This window comes from Salmo trutta, chromosome 5, assembly GCF_901001165.1.
Source record: "Salmo trutta chromosome 5, fSalTru1.1, whole genome shotgun sequence".
Lineage (NCBI taxonomy): Eukaryota > Metazoa > Chordata > Actinopteri > Salmoniformes > Salmonidae > Salmo > Salmo trutta.
Window position 1 is genome coordinate 32,876,770 of NC_042961.1, and position 19,794 is coordinate 32,896,563.

Genomic DNA, 19,794 nt, shown 5'->3' on the forward strand with positions numbered 1-19,794 from the left:
TTTCCAGCGAAAAACTCCTAGCGACATTAGCATAACGAAATTCAATATATATATTTTTTCAAATATAGGACTGTCTCATATCGTTTTATAGATACACCTCTCTTGAATCGACCCTCGTCGTCCGATTTCAAAAAGGTTTTACAGGAAAAGCACAACATTAGATTATGTTAGAGGAGTACATGGTAAAAGTAGCATCATTTGAATTTCCCGACCAACCACATGCATCACAAATAACCAAAAAACAGCTAAATGCAGCACTAACCTTTTACAAACTTCATCAGATGACACACCTAGGACATCATGTTACACACAGCATGCATTCTTTTGTTCAATAAAGGTCATATTTCTATATAAAAACAGCATTTTACATCGGCGTCTGACATTGGCTAACTATTTTCCCATAAAATGCGTCCCGGGAAACAGTGCTACAATTTCCTAAATTACTATTCGAAAACGATTTTTTTATTTTATATTGTCAATCTAAGATTTATATATGAATATCTCTTGAAAACACCTGTCATAACAGATTTTAAATTAACTTTACAGGGTAATAACACTTTGAGATAAAAGGGGATGCGATACTCAGAAAATGAGCTAGTAAACCTAGCTCGGCGCCATCTTAGAACAATCGCAAATCACATCTAATCTTGTATAATATTGTCAATAATCCCTTACCTTTAGTTGTCTTCATCAGAAAGCACTTCCAGGAATCCCAGGTCCACGACAAATGTATTTTCGGTCGAAAAAGTCCATCCTTTATGTTCCATTAGCTTGCTGTTGTTAGCGCGTCTGAAGGCTGTATCCAAATGCTGATCCGGGCGCGGGACTACGGTTTCGAAAAATAACTTTTTTCCCTCCTTTAGGTTCGTTCAAACATGTCAAACGTTGTATAACATTAATCTTCAGGGCCTGTTTCAACAAGAGAGCCAATAAGATTCGAGTGGGACGATTGCATTGTGTTTCAAAACGTTTCCAAATGTGGGGGTAGACACGGCCGCCGACGTCACAATGCTGATGGTCCTCCTATTGTGACCAATTGCCACAGCGTCTCCTTCACTGAGTTTCGACAGTAGAAGGCTCAAAACACTTTGTAAAGACTGGGGACATCTAGTGGAAGCAATAGAAAGTGCTCAATGAACGATATCTCACGTTGTGAATTACAGGCAAGGCTGTGAAGTCGAGTCCACAATTCAGAATCCCACTTCCTGTTTCAATCGGTCTCGGGGTTTTGACTGCCATATGAGTTCTGTTATACTCACAGACACCATTCAAACAGTTTTAGAAACTTTAGGGTGTTTTCTATCCATATAAAATAAGTATATGTATGTCCTAGCTTCTGAGTTTGATTAGTAGGCCGTTGAAAATGGGAACACATTTTTTTCAAAATGCGCTGTGGCGCCCCCTATCCTAGGGTAGCCTCAAGAGGTACAAGCGTATGTGCCGAATACATGACGATGTTACAGGTGTCAAGCTTATGGGCATGTGGCAGCAGTGTTTAGGAGGGAGGATCCAAGGTGTGAGAAGTGTACAGAAAGGCATGAGACAAAGGAATGTGTAGTATTGGGAAAAGTAGTAGAATGTGTTAATTGTAGCAGAGAGGCAGGTTGAGGTTTCCGTGCGAGAGGGGCAGGTTGAGGTTTCCAGGGTTAGAGTAATGCAGAAGTTGTCATATGCTGAGGCAGTGAAGAAAGTAGAGGAAGATGGGTTAAGGGGGAGGAGTGGTGAGAGTAGCAGAGATATACCATTAAAGAGGGATAGACAATAAAGGGATATACGTTTCAATAAGATTGTATTTTTAGCACTTATAGCAATGGTTATCAACTGTCCTGCAGGGATGGAACGGAAGTCACAGAAATTAGAGGTTGTGGTGGCAGCTGCAGAGAGGTATTTGGTGAACGGATGATATCTGCATGTGTATTTCCCACTGTAAAGCATTGAGGGGGAGATGTAATGGTGTGGGGGTGATATGCTGGTGACACTGTCTCTGATTTATTTAGAATTCAAGGCACACTTAACCAGCATGGCTACCACAGCATTCTGCAGCGATATGCCATCCCACCTGGTTTGCTCATAGTCCCACTATCATTTGTTTTTCAACAGGACAATGACCCAACACACCTCCAGGCTGTGTAAGGGCTATTTGACCAAGAAGGAGAGTGATGGAGTGCTGCATCAGATGACCGGGCCTCCACAATCCCCCAACCAAATTGAGATGGTTTGGGATGAGTAGAACCGCAGACTTAAGGGAAAGCAGCCAACAAGTCCTCAGCATATGTGGGACCTCCGTCATGACTGTTGGAAAATCATTCCAGGTGAAGCTGGTTGAGAGAATGAGAAGAGTGTGCAAAGCTGTCATCAGAGCAAAGGGTGGCTATTTGAAGAATCTCAAATAGAAAATATATTTTGATTTGTATAATACTTTTTTTGGTTACTACATGATTCCATATGTGTTCTCATAGTTTTTATGTCTTCACTATTATTCTACAATGTAGAAAATAGTAAAAATAAAGAAAAAGCCTTGAGTAGGTGTTCTAAAACTTTTGACCGGTAGTGTATATTCAGACATGCTCAAATTTGTTGGTACCCTCATAGCTCATTGAAATAATGCTTCATTCCTCCTGAAAATTGATAACATTTAAAAGGTATTTTATCATGAAATGTTGCATGCCTTTGGTATGGCTTCTCCCCTATTTGACCTAGACAGTTTTGGTGTATGCATTGATATGTAGGCTACGTGTGCCTTTGAAAAAAGAAATATGTAGTTCTGTCCTTGAGCCGTTTTTGTTTATTGATGCTCTGTATTGTGTTTTGTGTGGACCCCAGGAAGAGTAGCTGCTGCTTTTGCAACAGCTAATGGTGATCCTAATAAATACAAAATGCCAAATGTCATAGAATAAAGCAAAGAAGCTGTGAAAAGAGATTAATTATTGTCACGTCCTGATCAGTATAAGGGGTTATTTGTTATTGTAGTTTGGTCAGGACATGGCAGGGGTCTGTTTGTTTTGTGTTGTCAGGGTTTTTGGGTAGTGTTCTATGTTTTGTATTTCTATGTTCTATTTTCTAGTTATTCTATTTCTATGTTTAGTTTATTGTTTTGACCTTCAATTGGAGGCAGCTGTTCCTCGTTGCCTCTAATTGAAGGTCCTATTTAGTAGGGGTGTTTTTCTATGGGTTTTATGGGTAGTTGTTTCTTGTTTAGCTGTGTGCCTGACAGGACTGTTTTCGTCGTTCTTTTTGTTAAGTGTTCATTTATTTAATAAAGAAGAAAATGAGCATTCACATTCCCGCTGCATTTTGTTCCAATCACTACGACGCCCGTGACAGAACTAACCACCAACAACAGACCAAGCAGCGGAGGAAGGAGCAGCACCAGGAGAGGAACTATCTGGAATCTTGGACATGGGAGGAAATTCTAGACAGGGCTGGACCATGGCACCAGGCTGGGGAATACCGTCGCCCTAAGGAGGAGCTGGAGGCAGCCAAGGCGGAGCGGCGCCGTTATGAGGCATTATACACGCCGATTGGACAGTGTGAAAAGCAGCCCCAAAATATTTTTTGGTTGTTGGGGGGGGCACACGGGGAGTGTGGCTAGGTCAGGCAAGAGCCCTAAGCCAACTTCCCGTGCTCTTTATGGGGAGCAGCGGATCAGGAGAGCGCCGGTCTATGTGGAGGTGCGCACAATCTCGCCCATGTGCACGCACAGTCTGGTGTGAGCAATCCCAGCCCCTCGCAAGTGCCGTGCTAGAGTGGGCGTGCAGCCTGGTAGGAGTATGCCTGCGCAGCACATTTGGCCACTGCAGGGCTACTGTGACTACCCAGCCAGGCCGGGTGGTGCAGCTGTGCGCTCCAGACCTCCAGTGCTGGTTCATGGCCCGGTGTATCCAGTTCCTGCTCCTTGTACTAGCCTCAAGGTGCGTGTCCCTAGTCTGCCGTCTCCAAAGCCAGCACCACGCACCAGGCCTCCAGTGCGTCAGCCCAGTCCAGTATGTCCTGTTCCCGCTCCTCGTACTAGCCTTGGGGTGCGTGTCCCCAGTCTGGAACCTCCAGTACCAGCCCCCACGCACCAGGCCTCCAGTGCGTCAGCCCAGTCCAGTACGTCCTGCTCCTGCTCCTCGCACTAGCCCTGTGTTGCGTGTAAATAGTCTGGTGTCTCCAAAGCCAGCCCCACGCATCAGGCTTTCAGTGCGCAGTCCCCGTCCAGAGCTTCCGGTGACAGTTCCCCGTCCAGAGCTTCCGGTGACAGTTCCCCGTCCAGAGCTTCCGGTGACAGTTCCCCGTCCAGAGCTTCCGGTGACAGCCCTTCGTCCAGAGCTTCCGACGACAGTTCCCCGTCCAGTGCTTCCGGCGACGTCCTACAGTCCGGAACCGAGAGACGTTCTACAGTCCAGAACCAAGAGATACGGCCTACAGTCCGGAACCAAGAGAGAAGGCCTACAGTTCAGAACCAAGAGAGAAGGCCTACAGTCCAGAACCGAGAGAGACGGCCTACAGTCCAGAACCGAGAGAGTCACCTTACAGTCCAGAATCGGTGCAGCCAGAGTCGCCCTACAGCCCGGAATGCGCACACCCAGAGTTGCCCTCCAGTCCGGAGCTCCCAGAGTCACCCGCCAGTCCGAGGTCTCCAGGGATGCACATCAACTCGAGGTCTCCAGCGACGCGCCTTAGCCCTGACCCTTCAGCGGGGGTGGACAGGTTAGGTTGGGGACTAAGGCCGGAGCCTGAGCCACCTCCGTAGTAGGAGGATTGGGGAGGGGGGGGGTGTAGCACAAGAACCGTCGGTGACGGTGGCCACCCTCCCTCCCTTCCCTCCCTTTAGTTTGGGTTTATTTTTGTGTTTTTTATGTTTAGGTGGTGGGGGGGGGTACTGTCACGTCCTGACCAGTATAAGGGGTTATTTGTTATTGTAGTTTGGTCAGGACGTGGCAGGGGTGTGTTTGTTTTGTGTTGTAAGGGTTTTTGGGTAGTGTTCTATGTTTTGTATTTCTATGTTCTATTTTCTAGTTATTCTTTTTCTATGTTTAGTTTATTGTTTTGACCTTCAATTGGAGGGAGTTGTTCCTCGTTGCCTCTAATTGAAGGTCCTATTTAGTAGGGGTGTTTTTCTATGGGTTTTGTGGGTAGTTGTTTCTTGTTTAGCTGTGTGCCTGACAGGACTGTTTTTGTCGTTCTTTTTGTTCAGTGTTCATTTATTTAACTTCTATGGGCTAGGTGGGATGCTTGAATTATAGATACAGAACTCCTTTATGCAATCGTGGTGTCAGATTTTAAAATAGCTTTTCGGCGAAAGCACATTTTGCAATATTCTGAGTACATATCCCGGCCATCACGGCTAGCTAATTTGACACCCACCAAGTTTGGGGCTCCCCAAACTCAGAATTACTATTAGAAAAATTGGATTACCTTTGCTGTTCTTTGTCAGAATGCACTCCCAGGACTTCTACTTGAACAACAAATGTTGTTTTGGTTCCAAATAATCCATAGTCATATCCAAATACCTCCGTTTTGTTCGTGCGTTCAGGTCACTATCCGAAGGGTGACGCGCCGGCGCATATCGTGACAAAAAAATTCAAAATATTCCATTACCGTACTTCGAAGCATATCAAACGCTGTTTAAAATCAATTTTTATGCTATTTTTCTCGTAAAATAGCGATAATATTCCAACCGGGCAACAAAAAATGGAGTAGTCTCGTGAATGCGCATATCAGTCTCACTGCCCACAGGCTGACCACTTACAAATTCTGCTGCTGTTCTTTGCCCAGAGACAGCAGACACACCATTCCACTTTCTGGTGGCTTTAGAGAGCCAATGGAAGCCTTAGAAAATGTCACGTTACAGCACAGATGCTGTATTTTTGATAGAGAAGCAACAGAACGACAACAAATTGTCAGAGAGGGCACTTCCTGTATGGAATCTTCTCAGGTTTTGGCCTGCCATATGAGTTCTGTTATACTCACAGACACCATTCAAACAGTTTTAGAAACTTTAGAGTGTTTTCTATCCAAATCTACAAATTATATGCATATTCTCGTTTCTGGGCAAGAGTAGTAACCAGTTTAAATTGGGTACATTTTTATCCGGCCATGCAAATATTGCCCCCTAGCCCCAACTGGTTAACCTGTTTAGGATAGGGGGCAGTATTTTCATGGCCGGATAAAAAAACGTACCCGATTTAATCTGGTTATAACTCCTGCCCAGAAACTAGAATATGCATATAATTATTTGATTTGGATAGAAAATACCCTAAAGTTTCTAAAACTGTTTGAATGGTGTCTGTGAGTATAACAGCACTCATATGGCAGGCCAAAACCTGAGAAGATTCCATACAGGAAGTGCCCTCTGACCATTTCTTGGCCTTCTATAGCCTCTATATGGAAAACAGAGGATCTCTGCTGTAACGTGACATTTTCTAAGGCTTCCATAGGCTCTCAGAAGGCGCCAGAACGGGGAATGATGACTCTGCAGTCCCTGGGTGGAAAACAGTAGGGGATTTGGATAGTGGTCGATCTGAGAACAACGACATGGGCGTGCGCATGCACGTGAAGACACCATTTTCTTCTTTCACTCTTTGAACGAAAACAACGTCTCCCGGTCGGAATATTATCACTATTTTACGAGAAAAATTGCATAAAAATTGATTTTAAACAGCGTTTGACATGCTTCGAAGTACGGTAATGGAATATTTAGAATTTTTTTGTCACGATATGCGCCGGCGCGTCACCCTTCGGATAGTGTCTTGAACGCAAGAACAAAACGCCGCTATTTGGATATAACTATGGATTATTTGGAACCAAAACAACATTGGGTGTTGAAGTAGAGTCCTGGGAGTACATTCTGAAGAAGAACAGCAAAGGTAATCCAATTTTTCTTATAGTAAATCTGAGTTTGGTGAGTGCCAAACTTGGTGGGTGTCAAAATAGCTAGCCATGATGGCCGGGCTATCTACTCAGAATATTGCAAAATGTGCTTTCACCGAAAGGCTATTTTAAAATCGGACACCGCGGTTGCATAAAGGAGTTCTGTATCTATAATTCTTAAAATAATTAATGTTTTTTGTGAACGTTTATCGTGAGTAATTTAGTAAATTCACCGGAAGTTTCGGTGGGTATGCTAGTTCTGAACGTCACATGCTAATGTAAAAAGCTGGTTTTTGATATAAATATGATGTAACGCCCTGGCCATAGAGAGGGGTTTTTGTTCTTTATTTTGGTTAGGCCAGGGTGTTACATTGGGTGGGCATTCTATGTTCCTTTTTCTATGTTTTTGTATTGCTTTGTTTTGGGCCGTGTGTGGCTCCCAATCAGGCACAGCTGAAGGTCGTTGTTGCTGATTGGGAGTCACACATAAGGAGCATGTTTTTCCTTTGGATTTTGTGGGTAATTGTTTCTGTTTTGAGTATTTTCCTAACAGGACTGTTTGCTGTTGTTTTTGTTCATTTTTGTAGTGTTCTCTTGTTTTTTTAATTAAAATTCTAATGATGAACACATCCTCTGCTGCACCTTGGTCTAATTCTGACGACGGCCGTTACATATGAACTTGATTGAACAAAACATGCATGTATTGTATAACATAATGTCCTAGGAGTGTCATCTGATGAAGATCATCAAAGGTTAGTGCTGCATTTAGCTGTGGTTTTGGTTTTTGTGATATTATATGCTAGCTTGAAAAATGGGTGTCTGATTATTTCTGTCTGGGAACTAGTCACTGTGCTGTTTGGTATCATTATGTGCACCACACTGAACATGGACTAGAGAAAGCAAAGGAGAGATTTGTCTGAGGAGATCAGAAAGAAAATAATAGACAAGCATGGTGAAGGAAAAGGCTACAAGACTATCTCCAAGCAGCTTGATGTTCCTGTGACAACAGTGACAAATATTATTAAGAAGTTTAAGGTCCATGGAACTGTCATAAAGTTCATCGGCTGAAGAGGAGAAATCACCGGACCAATACGCAGCGTGGTAAGTGTCCATACTTATACTTTTATTTACTAGTGAACATTGAAACAAAACAAGAAAACAAACGACAGTCCTGTAAGGTACACTACCTATCCACGGAGACAACCTCCCACAAAACAAAAACCCCTACTTAAATATGGCCTCCAATTAAAGGCAACGTATAACAGCTGGCTCCAATTGAAGGCCAAACCAAAACCCTGAACATAGAAATAGACTATCTAGAAATTCAAACATAGAAATACAGGACATAGAACAGTACCCAAAAAACCCAACAACACAAAACAAACACACCCCTGCCACGTCCTGACCAACTACAATAACAAAATGACCCCTTTACTGGTCAGGACATCACAGGAACTGTAGCCAACCTCCCTGGGTGGGGCCGCAAGAGGAACATCGACCCCAGATTGAACAGAAGGATAGTGCGAATGGTAGAAGAAGAACCAAGGATAGCTGCCAAAGACATACAAGCTAAACTCCAAGGTGAAGGTACGTCAGTTTCTGATCGCACCATCCATCGTTTTTTGAGCGAAAGTGGGTTCCATGGAAGGAGACCCAGGAGGACTCCACTTTTGAAAGAAAAACATTAAAAAGCCAGACTGGAATTTGCTAAAATGCATATCGACAAACCACCATCCCTCTGGGAGAAAGTCCTTTGCACAGATGAGTCAACACTGGAGCTTTTTGTCAAGTCACATCAGCTCTATGTTCACAGACGACAACATGAAGCTTTCAAAGAAAAGAACACCATACCTACAGTGAATCATGGACGAGGCTCAGTTATGTTTTGGTGCTGCTTTGCTGTGTGCCTTGAATCTGTGCAGGTTACAATGAAATCTCAAGACTATCAAGGCATTGTGGAGTGAAACGTACTGCCCAGTGTCAGAAAGCTCTGTCTCAGTCGCAGGTCACGGGTCCTCCAACAGGATAATGACCCAAAACTCACAGCTAAAAGAACCCAAGAATGAATAAGAACAAAACATTGGACTATTCTGAAGTAGCCTTCTACGAGACGTGATCTGAATCCTATCGAACATCTATGGAAAGAGCTGAAACTTGCAGTCCGGAGAAGGCACCCATCAAACCTGAGAGCGCTGGAGCAGTTTGCTCAGGAAGAGTGTGCCAAAATACCTGTTAACAGGTGCAGAAGTCTCATTGAGAGCTACAGAAAATGTTGATTGCAGTGATTGCCTCTAAAGGTTGTGCAACAAAATATTAGGTTAAGGGTCCCATCATATTTGTCCATGCCATTTTCGTTTGTTTTATTATTTACAATATTATGTTTAATAAAAAATCTAAAGCAAAGTCAGATTTCTATTAAATATGGAATAAACAATGGTGGATGCCAATTACTTTTGTCAGTTTCAAGTTATTTCAGAGAGAACTGTGCATTCTTTGTTTTTTGTGGAGGGGTACCAACAAATTTGAGCACGTCTGTATATGGGAGGCAGGCAAATACCTTTCACTGAGAGATGGAAAGACAGATTGACAGGGGTGAGACAATTAATTGTAATGTATCTTAATGTTCTTTTGTTGTTTGCAGGTGCACTATCATTCTGACCCTAATTAGCCATGTCCCATCTACTTTTTAACTCCTTGCAAGTGTGGCTTGTTTGGTGTCTGCTGTGAAGGAATACCACAAGTCAACTACTTCATTGATTGTTGTCTTCCAGCAAATGCAGCAGCACAGTCATCAACTACATGCGCCGTTTCTTCACCAACCACGGAGTAGGGGAAACGTGTGGACCTGAATTGTGATAACTGCAGTGGCAAAAACAAGAACAAGTTTGTGCTCTGGTATTGTGCCTGGCGGACCATGCACAAGCTCCACCACAGTTTGGACCTTCACTTCCTGATCACAGGCCACACCATGTTTGCCCCCGACTGGTGCTTCAGCCTCATCAAGCAGTGCTCCAGAAAGACCAGAGTGAACACTTTGTCTGAGATTGCTGGTGTTGAAAAGGACAGCACTGTGACAGGGGTCAACATCCTACAGCTGATAGGACTGGAGGATGGTACGGTACTGGTGGAAAGCTATGGCTGGCAACAACACCTGACTCCGTACTTCAGGCCGCTGCCACAGATCAAGCAGTACCAGCACTTCAGGTGAATATAATTTTCATTGCATTGTATGAGGTAATTCTTCCTATCTAAACTTGGGAGGTGAATTGATGTTATGCATGGTTGTAATGTCTTCAATTTGTTTGTTTGTTATTTCCTGTTTTACAGCTTCGATGCTCTGGAGCCTGGTGGTGTTGTCGCCAAGGAGCGTTCGGACTCAGTCGGGACCAGGTTTAATTCAATACATCCTTTAAGCCAAATAATATGGAAATAAGATAACTCTAGCTTTAGTTAATGATAGGGTGTGCATTGTTACAGTAGCTGGTGGAGTCCTAGCCTAGCTTATTTTGGTGGGAGTGATTTATGTAGTTACATGTAACAAGGTTACATATGCTACACAGGGGACTGCAAAGTGTAATTACAGAACATGTTAGTTACATTTGGAACAAGACATCTTGTAATTACATAAATCATGAGTAATTACACATGTGGAATAATCTCAGACAAGCTGGTTTGTAACTACATACCTTTGTTCCACTTGTGTAATAACCTATACTGCTTAACCCTTATTACATACACCTGGCTCCACAATCCCCCGACCTCAACCAAATTGACATGGTTTTGGATGAGTCGGACCACAGAATGAAATTAAAGCAGCCAACAAGTGCTTAGCATTTGTGGGAACTCCTTCAAGACTGTTGGAAAAACATTCCAGGTGAAGCTGGTTGAGATAATACCAAGAGTGTGCTAAGCTGTCATCGAGGCAAAGGGTGGTTACTCGAAGAAGAATTTGTTTAACACTTTTTTGGTTACTACATGATTCCATGTGCTATTTCATAGTTTTGATGTCTTCACTATTATTCTACAATGTGGAAAATAGTAAAAATAAAGAAAAACCCTTGAATGTGTAGGTGTTCTAAAACGTTTACATGTAACTACTATGTTATGAGTACATTTATTACTATTTAGTTTCATACTAATTAATGTGCACTTGATGTAAAGTGTTACCTGATGCGTTCTCCGTTTTGCTCTACAACTCTCACAAGTGTCACGGGACTCGTCTGAAAGTAACCGGTACCGTTTTTTAAAAACGAGTACTGTATGAAGGTAGTTTTGTGCCTACCCAAAAAAAGGGGTTAAATATTTGTAAAAATATATACATATATATATACTTGATAAGGGAATTATATAATAAAGGTAAATGAATAAAGAATCCAATCCTGTCACGTAACCAATTAGTAATTAGTAGTTATGTAGCATGTATAATGAATAATTAAAGTACTAATCGACAGGCCCATAAGGTCTAGTAGAGGCCCGGGACAAAATGTGTGTGTGTGTGTGTGTTTTAGTGGGCCTAAGATAACAACAGGTAGACTGTGATTGACCCGGCAGCCGAGGAACTTGGAGTAACTTAGAGGAGAAAGGGAGTAACTCTAGGGGTTTCTCTAATCTCGGGGGAAAGGAACAGACAGCACTAGGTAGTGATTAACAGTGATGGGAACTCCAGGGAGGGATACAACTCACCTACTGTTTGTGTGGAGGTATGTGCGTAAGTGGAGAGTTAGCATAAAATGAATGTCTTTGTTATTTGGACCTCCGAACATTCTCTGAATAAACTGTACAGACCTTTTGCAGAAAGCTGAGTCCTTGCCTAATTATTATTAACCCAGTGTCTTACAAACCTTGGGGATTAGTCAAGGCTTATTGATTGTTAATTATTATCATTGGGATAGAAAAATTCCTGTGACAATACTGTACATACATATCCTTGATTTAGGACAGAAAATTCAAAACCTTGTTTCTTATTATTCCTTTTTTGACTGTCCTTTATGCCATTTATGAACGTGTTATTCAATGCATTTACATGGGCTTTAATAGTAAAAGCAAAAAATCTATATTTTATCAAATCATTTTTTAAACTTTATTTAACTAGGCAATTCAGTTAAGAACAAATTCTTATTTTCAATGACGGCCTAGGAACAGTGGGTTAGCTGCCTTGATCAGGGGCAGAACGGCAGATTTTTACCTTGTCAGCTTGGGGATTTGATCTTGCAACCTTTCGGTTACTAGTCCAACGCCACCCCATATTTATTTTAGTGGTATCTAAAGGGTTCCTAAAATTCCAAATCAAATAGCTAAATGATCCATAGGATTACCATCGTAAAACAATTCCATATGTCAGCTTAGCACCCCCCCCCACAATTTCTATGCCTCAGTAATGCAAAAATACATAATATGCACTTAATATGGACATATCAACTCACTGATTTCATTCCCACACATTAGACCAGTCATCACAACTCAAGCACCCTACCGTATTTCTTTCACATCAAGTCCGCATTAGAAAACATCACTGTTATGTCACACTTTATACACCATATATACATAGTATGACATAAGCTTATAGATGATGTGTGAAGCATTTATGTCATGCTTCTGATGACTTTATGTATGCTATATAAAGCCTTTATAAGTTGTAGTTTGTTTATAGTGTGACCAACAATTGGCATAATAAAACACAGATTCAGGATAATAGTGAATATGAAGAACGAAAGGAGGATGATGTAATTAACCTTATTAAAGTTGTTTATTCGGATCCCCATTAGATGTTAGCTTACCAACTACTATTCCTCCTATTGGATTTGAGATGTGGTATGGCCTGCATTACAACCACTTATTTAATCATACTCACAGCATTTCTGCAGGATGTAAATAATGATAATAGTTTCAAGAAAATTATGAGTCATTTTAAGGGTCCAAAACATACATACCTAGACACGCTTCCTTGATTTCTGTCTTATCTGTCCGCCGAATGATCTTTACCACGAATATCACAGCCAAAGGAGTGAGAAACGAAATTGCCTGTGACGAAAACAAGAAGAAGCACAATCTAAAGTACAGTATCACTGACATTGTTGTCGATTACAGGAACTCTTAATCATTTCCCAAAGAGGTCCACTAGAGCGATTTTCCTGGCTTGACACAAAATTACTTTTCCTTCCACTGGGAGTGTGCAGTGTGGCATCTACCGTTAAAAGTTTTAATCAAAATAGTGCAAAATGAGCTGCCACCGACAAGGTTCTTTATCGTGCTCTGGAATCTCTTGCACTAAAGGGAGCATTCTGTTTGGTGTTCAGTGGCTGTTACTCCATAGGAGACTTGGGCCATCGCAGATACCAGGTTATTATTTCTGCTTCAAAAAGTGTTAATTAATTACTTTCAGACCCAATTCAATAATCCTGTTTTTCCTTCAAAATCTGCAGTGGATGCAAACACTTGATTCATAAGATGTGCAGCACATTGATGTTCACAGCACATCACATTTCCCCTGAGATAGCAATAATTGGACCATTTAAGTCTTTAAATTCAAATGTATCGTATCAGTTAAGCAATCTGTATCAAAATCACTATCGCTCTCTGGCAATTATAACCTCACCCAGGAGATCATAGTGGGTCTATAAGAGGTCAGACTGAGTAGGGCTCTTTAACTTCTGGGATGAAGGATGACTATGGATTAGATACAGGATAGGCACAGCCCTGTCTGTGTGAAGCACAAAAGCGATAGATGGAGAAGCAAAGTTTGAATATTAGTGCTTTGTCAATACAAATATGTTATTTTGTCATGACAATAACATTTCTTTTTGGAGAGAGTTCCTTTTTAGTTTTTTTAATATAATTTCCCTTGCTTTTTATAGAAGGCAGGGGAGGAAGTTACACAGACATTATGGTGTTAACCTTCTTCAATGTGTATCAGGGGACAGCAGTAAGCCGCTGTCACTCTGTGTATTTGCTGACCTGTGACACACGTCCCCAGTTAGATGGGGGCAGCCAAAGAATTAACACACACAGGAACTTTATTTAAACACACTGGAGATGAACATGGGCATATGCATGGGGATGGTTCTGTAACGGACAGAAACAGAGATACTGTAGAATGAATATGCTATACAGGAGATAAATACACTGGCCTGAATGGAAATATGCAGTACGATAGAGTGGGATATGGGATAGAACAACAAGGATTGTATCTAATATTGACCTAATAATTACCATGTATTACATAGTAACACCAGATTAATGACTAGCATGGCAATAGGACAGTAAGAATAATGGCAAGGACTGTATATAGCATATAGTAGGCTATTGCACACCAACATTCAAGAGCAAGGACTGTATTTAAATCTATAGGAAATAGGAAGTAGTAAACAGTGACTAATCAATGCAGACAATATCAGTAGTAGTAACGTAGTAATAACAGGAATGAGAACTACATAGAATAATGCTACTCTGCACATACTGCAATGACAACAACATCGACAACAACTTATTTTGAGTACACATCCCATGCCTACATATCCACTCACGTTCTCAGACCAGAAGACATGGTTCAGGCCTGGCTAATACTTATACGTTTGAGGGAGCATGCAAAGGACTAGATTGACTAGACTGCTAGGAGCATCTGACCAATCACAGGATGCATGATAAGTGCATGGGGCCAGTGTGGGGTGCATGGGGTTAGTCTGATTGGCTGAAGCCATGAGCTGGAGGTGATTGATATTCTCAAGTGAGGGGAGAGCTAGACTACAGTGGTTCTTCCTTTAAAAGTTTTGAGTTTATGCTGCGACCGTTAGTGGTAGATGGTGGATAGATGCTGCCTCTTAATGAGTTCCGAGAGCCGATCTGTTATCCAACGATTATTATTATTATTATTATTATTTATATTATTATTAACCCAGCATTAAAATTACATAAAATGTTGGATCAAGCATAGAATGTACAGTATTTTTTCATCAACATCTTTATGCTTTTGTTAATAAAAGAATGATAAAAATACAAAATGCAGATGTTTATTTCAACTACTGAACATCTCAGCTACATAATCCCCCAATATAATAGTATTTTTGAAATGTCTCCAGTAGATTTTCCTTTCCTCCTGAAAGCCATAATCTGTTCACTTATGAATAGAGATCCTGGTCATGCTATAGTATGTTGTTACAGCATAATCAAGGTGAGGACAATCGGCGATCTGCAGTATACTTATGGCCTATTGTAACCTGGAGTCACCTGCAGTTTTTTCATTGTTTAATTATTCCAAGGGTCCTTTCTCTTCTCTGTACTGGAGTTATTTTAAGAATACATAAGAAGCCTACCACCCTTGATGGGTTATCAGCAGGACAATAGACTCTTGCCAAGTTTAGGGACTTTAAATGTATTCATGGGTGTTTGCAAGTTATGTCACTTCTTCCATTTCTTCATAGTCCACCAAATGCATTGTTTTCTAACCACATCTGGATGGATCCATAACGAATTACTATGGGAATAACATAAATATTGGAATAAAGTAGGCTAATGAAGGCAACAAATTGTTGCTTACTGAAACTCCCAAAGTCATCCAATTGTTATAATCGGATTTGAAACAATAGCCTATTCGCGTGTGGTCAAACTTTTCAGCACTGTTTTGTGCTGCTCTGAGACAAGCATGGGGACTGGTCTTGAGAAATCAATTAGATTTTTATTTTCACTGAACTCTGTTTGGGTATTGGTTAGCCTACAGTTAGGGTGTGGAAATGTTAGCATTATTTTGCTCTTCACTCAAAGTCACTTAGTAGCCTAGGCCTACTCCCGACCGGTCATGTTGTACAGCGACATATTTTCCTAATATTAAAAACAGTCAAATGCATTCCTGAATTCAACCGCTTTAGCCGACATGTTGAGGTTTATTCATTGTTTAAATATTCAAGGCTCCCTTTGTTATTTAATTTTATAACAAACATGATTGAATGTATTTAAAGATGACTTGTATGCTGTGTGATGACATGCACAAATGAATGAATGATTGATTGATTCACTGTATATTGAAGTAGGCCTGTGTCGTGACATGACTCTCATTAATGTGATGACTGTTATTTTATCAAATCAATTCACTATGTTTAATTATTAAACATTGAGTTTCAGTTAACCTCTCTAGGGTATGTGGGACGAAATCGTCCCACCTACTCAACAGCCAGTGGAATCCCGTGGCGCGTTATTCAAATACCTTAGAAATGCTATTACTTCAATTTCTCAAACATATGACTATTTTACACCATTTTAAAGACAAGACTCTCGTTAATCTAACCACACTGTCCAATTTCAAAAAGGCTTTACAACGAAAGCAAAACATTAGATTATGTCAGCAGAGTACCCAGCCAGAAATAATCAGACACCCATTTTTCAAGCTAGCATATAATGTCACATAAACCCAAACCACAGCTAAATGCAGCACTAACCTTTGATGATCTTAATCAGATGACACTCCTAGGACATTATGTTATACAATACATGCATGTTTTGTTCAATCAAGTTCATATTTATATCAAAAAACAGCTTTTTACATTAGCATGTGACGTTCAGAACTAGCATTTCCACCGCAAACTTCCGGTGAATTTACTAAATTACTCACGATAAACGTTCACAAAAAACATATATTTTTTTTAAAGAATTATAGATACAGAACTCCTTTACCATTTCGGATAGTGTCTAGAACGCACGAACAAAACGCCGCTGTTGACAGATTCTTGGTGCTATGTTGAAACAGAAGGCCCAGGGAGGAGAGAGACAGAATGAAGGCACACAGCAAACCTTTTTTTCTTCATTTTTACTTGTTTCACCTACCCACTTTTCCACACTTTTATTACCCTTGGGTCCAGTGGACACGAACACCACATAAGTAATATAAATGTGTAGGGCGCTGCACAGTGTGCACTCAATGAAAATGTGTTATTTTACATGTTCTTCACAGAAAATGAGCAAAGGCCAATGAGTCTCACATTGAAAAAATTATTAATCGTAGCATTTTTCTTTTAGGTAACATTGAAAGTGAAGCGCTTGAGGCAGAAGGCCACAGGTTTGCAATCAGCTAATTAGGACGGCTTGCAAACAGTCAAATGACAATTAAAGATGCACTATGCAGAAATCGCTCCACCATTTCCTGGTTGCTAAAATTCCTTGCCAGCCGGGTAGCCCTGCTCTTCCTCACAAATACCGTAACAAATTCACCAGAGTATGTTACATCTTCATCCACAATATTGAAAGCATTGCGATGTTACAGCTGCTTATCTTTAGACACCCAAACTCGGCCTATCTGAAAAATGAAAATGATCAATCAACATTTGTGACCGACCAGCTGAAATCGGTCTTATGTTGCAAAATTTGAAATTGTGTTTATCTACATTGGATAAAAGTAGAGACTCAGAGCTACATAATGGTATAATCATACACTGCAGTTGAGGAACAATGGGAAAGTAATTTTGCATTGAAAGTTGATAAACTTGTAAACTCACTATTGAGAAAATGGCCTTTGAATGTTTTGATACCTACTACTGGAGAGTCCTTCGTTTTCTACACCCATTCAGCATCGTTCTTAAGCGTTTGACCCACCCATCTCTTTAAGGGTTGATCTGAGCGTTCTGTCCTAACAACAGCAGTCAAGCACCCCTGTAAAATAGCTATTGATGGTCAATACGGGGTACCGTGTTGTGGGTGTTTCAGGGAAAAGGTGTACATTTGACCTCCATCATCTAGGATGTGACAATGGTTAATAAAATCTCTCCATTTCTGCCCATTTGTTTTGCACAGTCTTGCAGGCCTTCTCATACAGCTGCAACTGTATATGCATTTGTAAATCAAGACCTTTCTTGAGTTGGATTCTGGGATGGTGCAACTGTTGAGAATGTGAGCCTATGGTTGTGTGGGTATCCCACAACTGTTGCGAAGAAGTAAAATATGTTAGGGACAATATAGGATGTTCACAATAATTGTTTGCTAATATAATAATTGCTTGCAATAATGTAATTTTGGTAATGACGAGACTGATGAGAGGTAAAATCCTTTGCATAAATTGCCTACATTACTATAAATATGAATAGCTAATTATGGAAAATAAGAAACAGGATTATTAAAATATATATATTTTTTGATGGCTATATGTAATACAAATTGAGGTGAAGGCAATGGAAATGCATTTGGCGGTTGATCTACTTCTGTTCTGTAAATGGCACTGTGTGCTCTTTCCGAAGGATGGATCCCAGTCTTTTCAGGACTATGGGATACGGGGGGTCGGGGGTGGTCTGCCGGGCATTGGGATGACAACCCAACTCGGGATGAGGAGGGCTTTTAGCAGGTGGAATAGTGGGGACCAATTGGAGGTTTACTTTGTAGCAATGCAAATATCATGGTACAGCTATATATACAATCAATCATCATGTTACTTTTTAATGGTACGTTTACAAACATATATTTCGAAAAATAGAATTGAAAGTTGTGTCTCATTAGGGTAAGTGGTGAAATAAGTATAGCCAATTACAATTGTAATGGCTTAGCAGATAATAAAAAAAGACGATCAGTATTTACCTGGCTAAAAGAGAAGGAATAAAATATCTATTGTTTACAGGAAACTCATTCAACAATTTTAGATTAAGTTTTAAGTTTTGTGGAAAAAGGACTGGGGGGAAAATATATTTCTCCCATGGGCAAAGAAATTCAAAAGGGTGATGGTTTTAATTAACAGTAATTTTGATCCAAATGTGCAAATTGTCCAAACAGATTGTAATGTGGTCTGTGTGTAGCTTGTGTAGAGGAGTCAGGCGCAGGACAGCAGATATGAGTAAATAAACATAATTTACTCAAAATCAACAAATACAATACAATAAAGCAAGCCCACATAACGGACCGTATTACATACAAACAATTACTCACAAACAAACATTGGGGAACAGAGGGTTAAATAATGAACAAGTAATTGGGGAATTGAAACATTTACATTTACATTTAAGTCATTTAGCAGACGCTCTTATCCAGAGCGACTTACAAATTGTGTAAGTCGCCAGGTGTGTAAGACAAAGACAAAACAAATGGAAAATGAAAAGTGGATCGGCGATGGCTAGAAGGCCAGTGAAGTAGACCGCCGAACGCCGCCCGAACAAGGAGAGGGACCGACTTCGGCGGAAGTCGTGACAGTACCCCCCTTGACACGTGGCTCCAGCAGCACACTGACACCGACCTCGGGGACGACCCGGAGGACAAGGCGCAGGGCGATCAGGATGGAGACGGTGGAACTCTAGCAGAAAATAAGGGTCCACAACGTCCTCCACCAGCACCCAGCATCTCTCCTCCGGACCATACCCCTCCCACTCCACGAGGTACTGAAGGCCCCTCACCTGACGCGCATACGCCGGGGCCCCCACGATGTTCAGAGGGGGCGGAGGAACCTCCCGCACCTCAGACTCCTGGAGTGGACCAGCCACCACCGGCCTGAGGAGAGACACATGGAACGAGGGATTAATACGGTAATCTGGGGGGAAGCTGTAACCTGTAGCATACCTCGTTCAGTCTCCTCAGGACATTGAATGTCCCCACAAACCGCAGACCCAGCTTCCGGCAGGGCAGGCGGAGGGGCAGGTTTCGGGTTGAGAGCCAGACCTGGTCCCCCGGTCTCACTGCGGTGGCAGTCGGCGCTCGCCTTCTGCCGCCTCATGGCCCGTTGCAGGTGTACATGGGCAGCGTCCCAGGTCTCCTCCGAGTGCTTAAACCATTCGTCCACCGCAGGAGCTTTGATCTGGCTCTGATGCCAAGGTGCCAGAACCGGCTGATACTCCAGTATGCACTGGAAGGGAGAGAGGTTAGTGGAGGAGTGGCGGAGTGAGTTTTGGGCCATCTCTGCCCAGGGGATGTACGCCGCCCACTCCCCCGGCCGGTCCTGACAATATGACTGCAGAAACCTACCCACATCCTGGTTTACTG

The 19,794-nt window shown here is 41.6% G+C and overlaps 1 protein-coding gene across 1 annotated transcript in view; it reads right to left on the bottom strand.

The window, feature by feature from the left end:
• Nucleotides 1-19,794, bottom strand: part of LOC115193479 (phospholipid phosphatase 4-like) — an 80,959-nt gene that overhangs the window by 51,968 nt on the left and 9,197 nt on the right. The window contains exon 3 of the mRNA XM_029752162.1: nucleotides 12,786-12,876. Coding sequence (XP_029608022.1) covers nucleotides 12,786-12,876 — 91 coding nt within the window. The remainder of the gene's footprint in view (nucleotides 1-12,785; nucleotides 12,877-19,794) is intronic.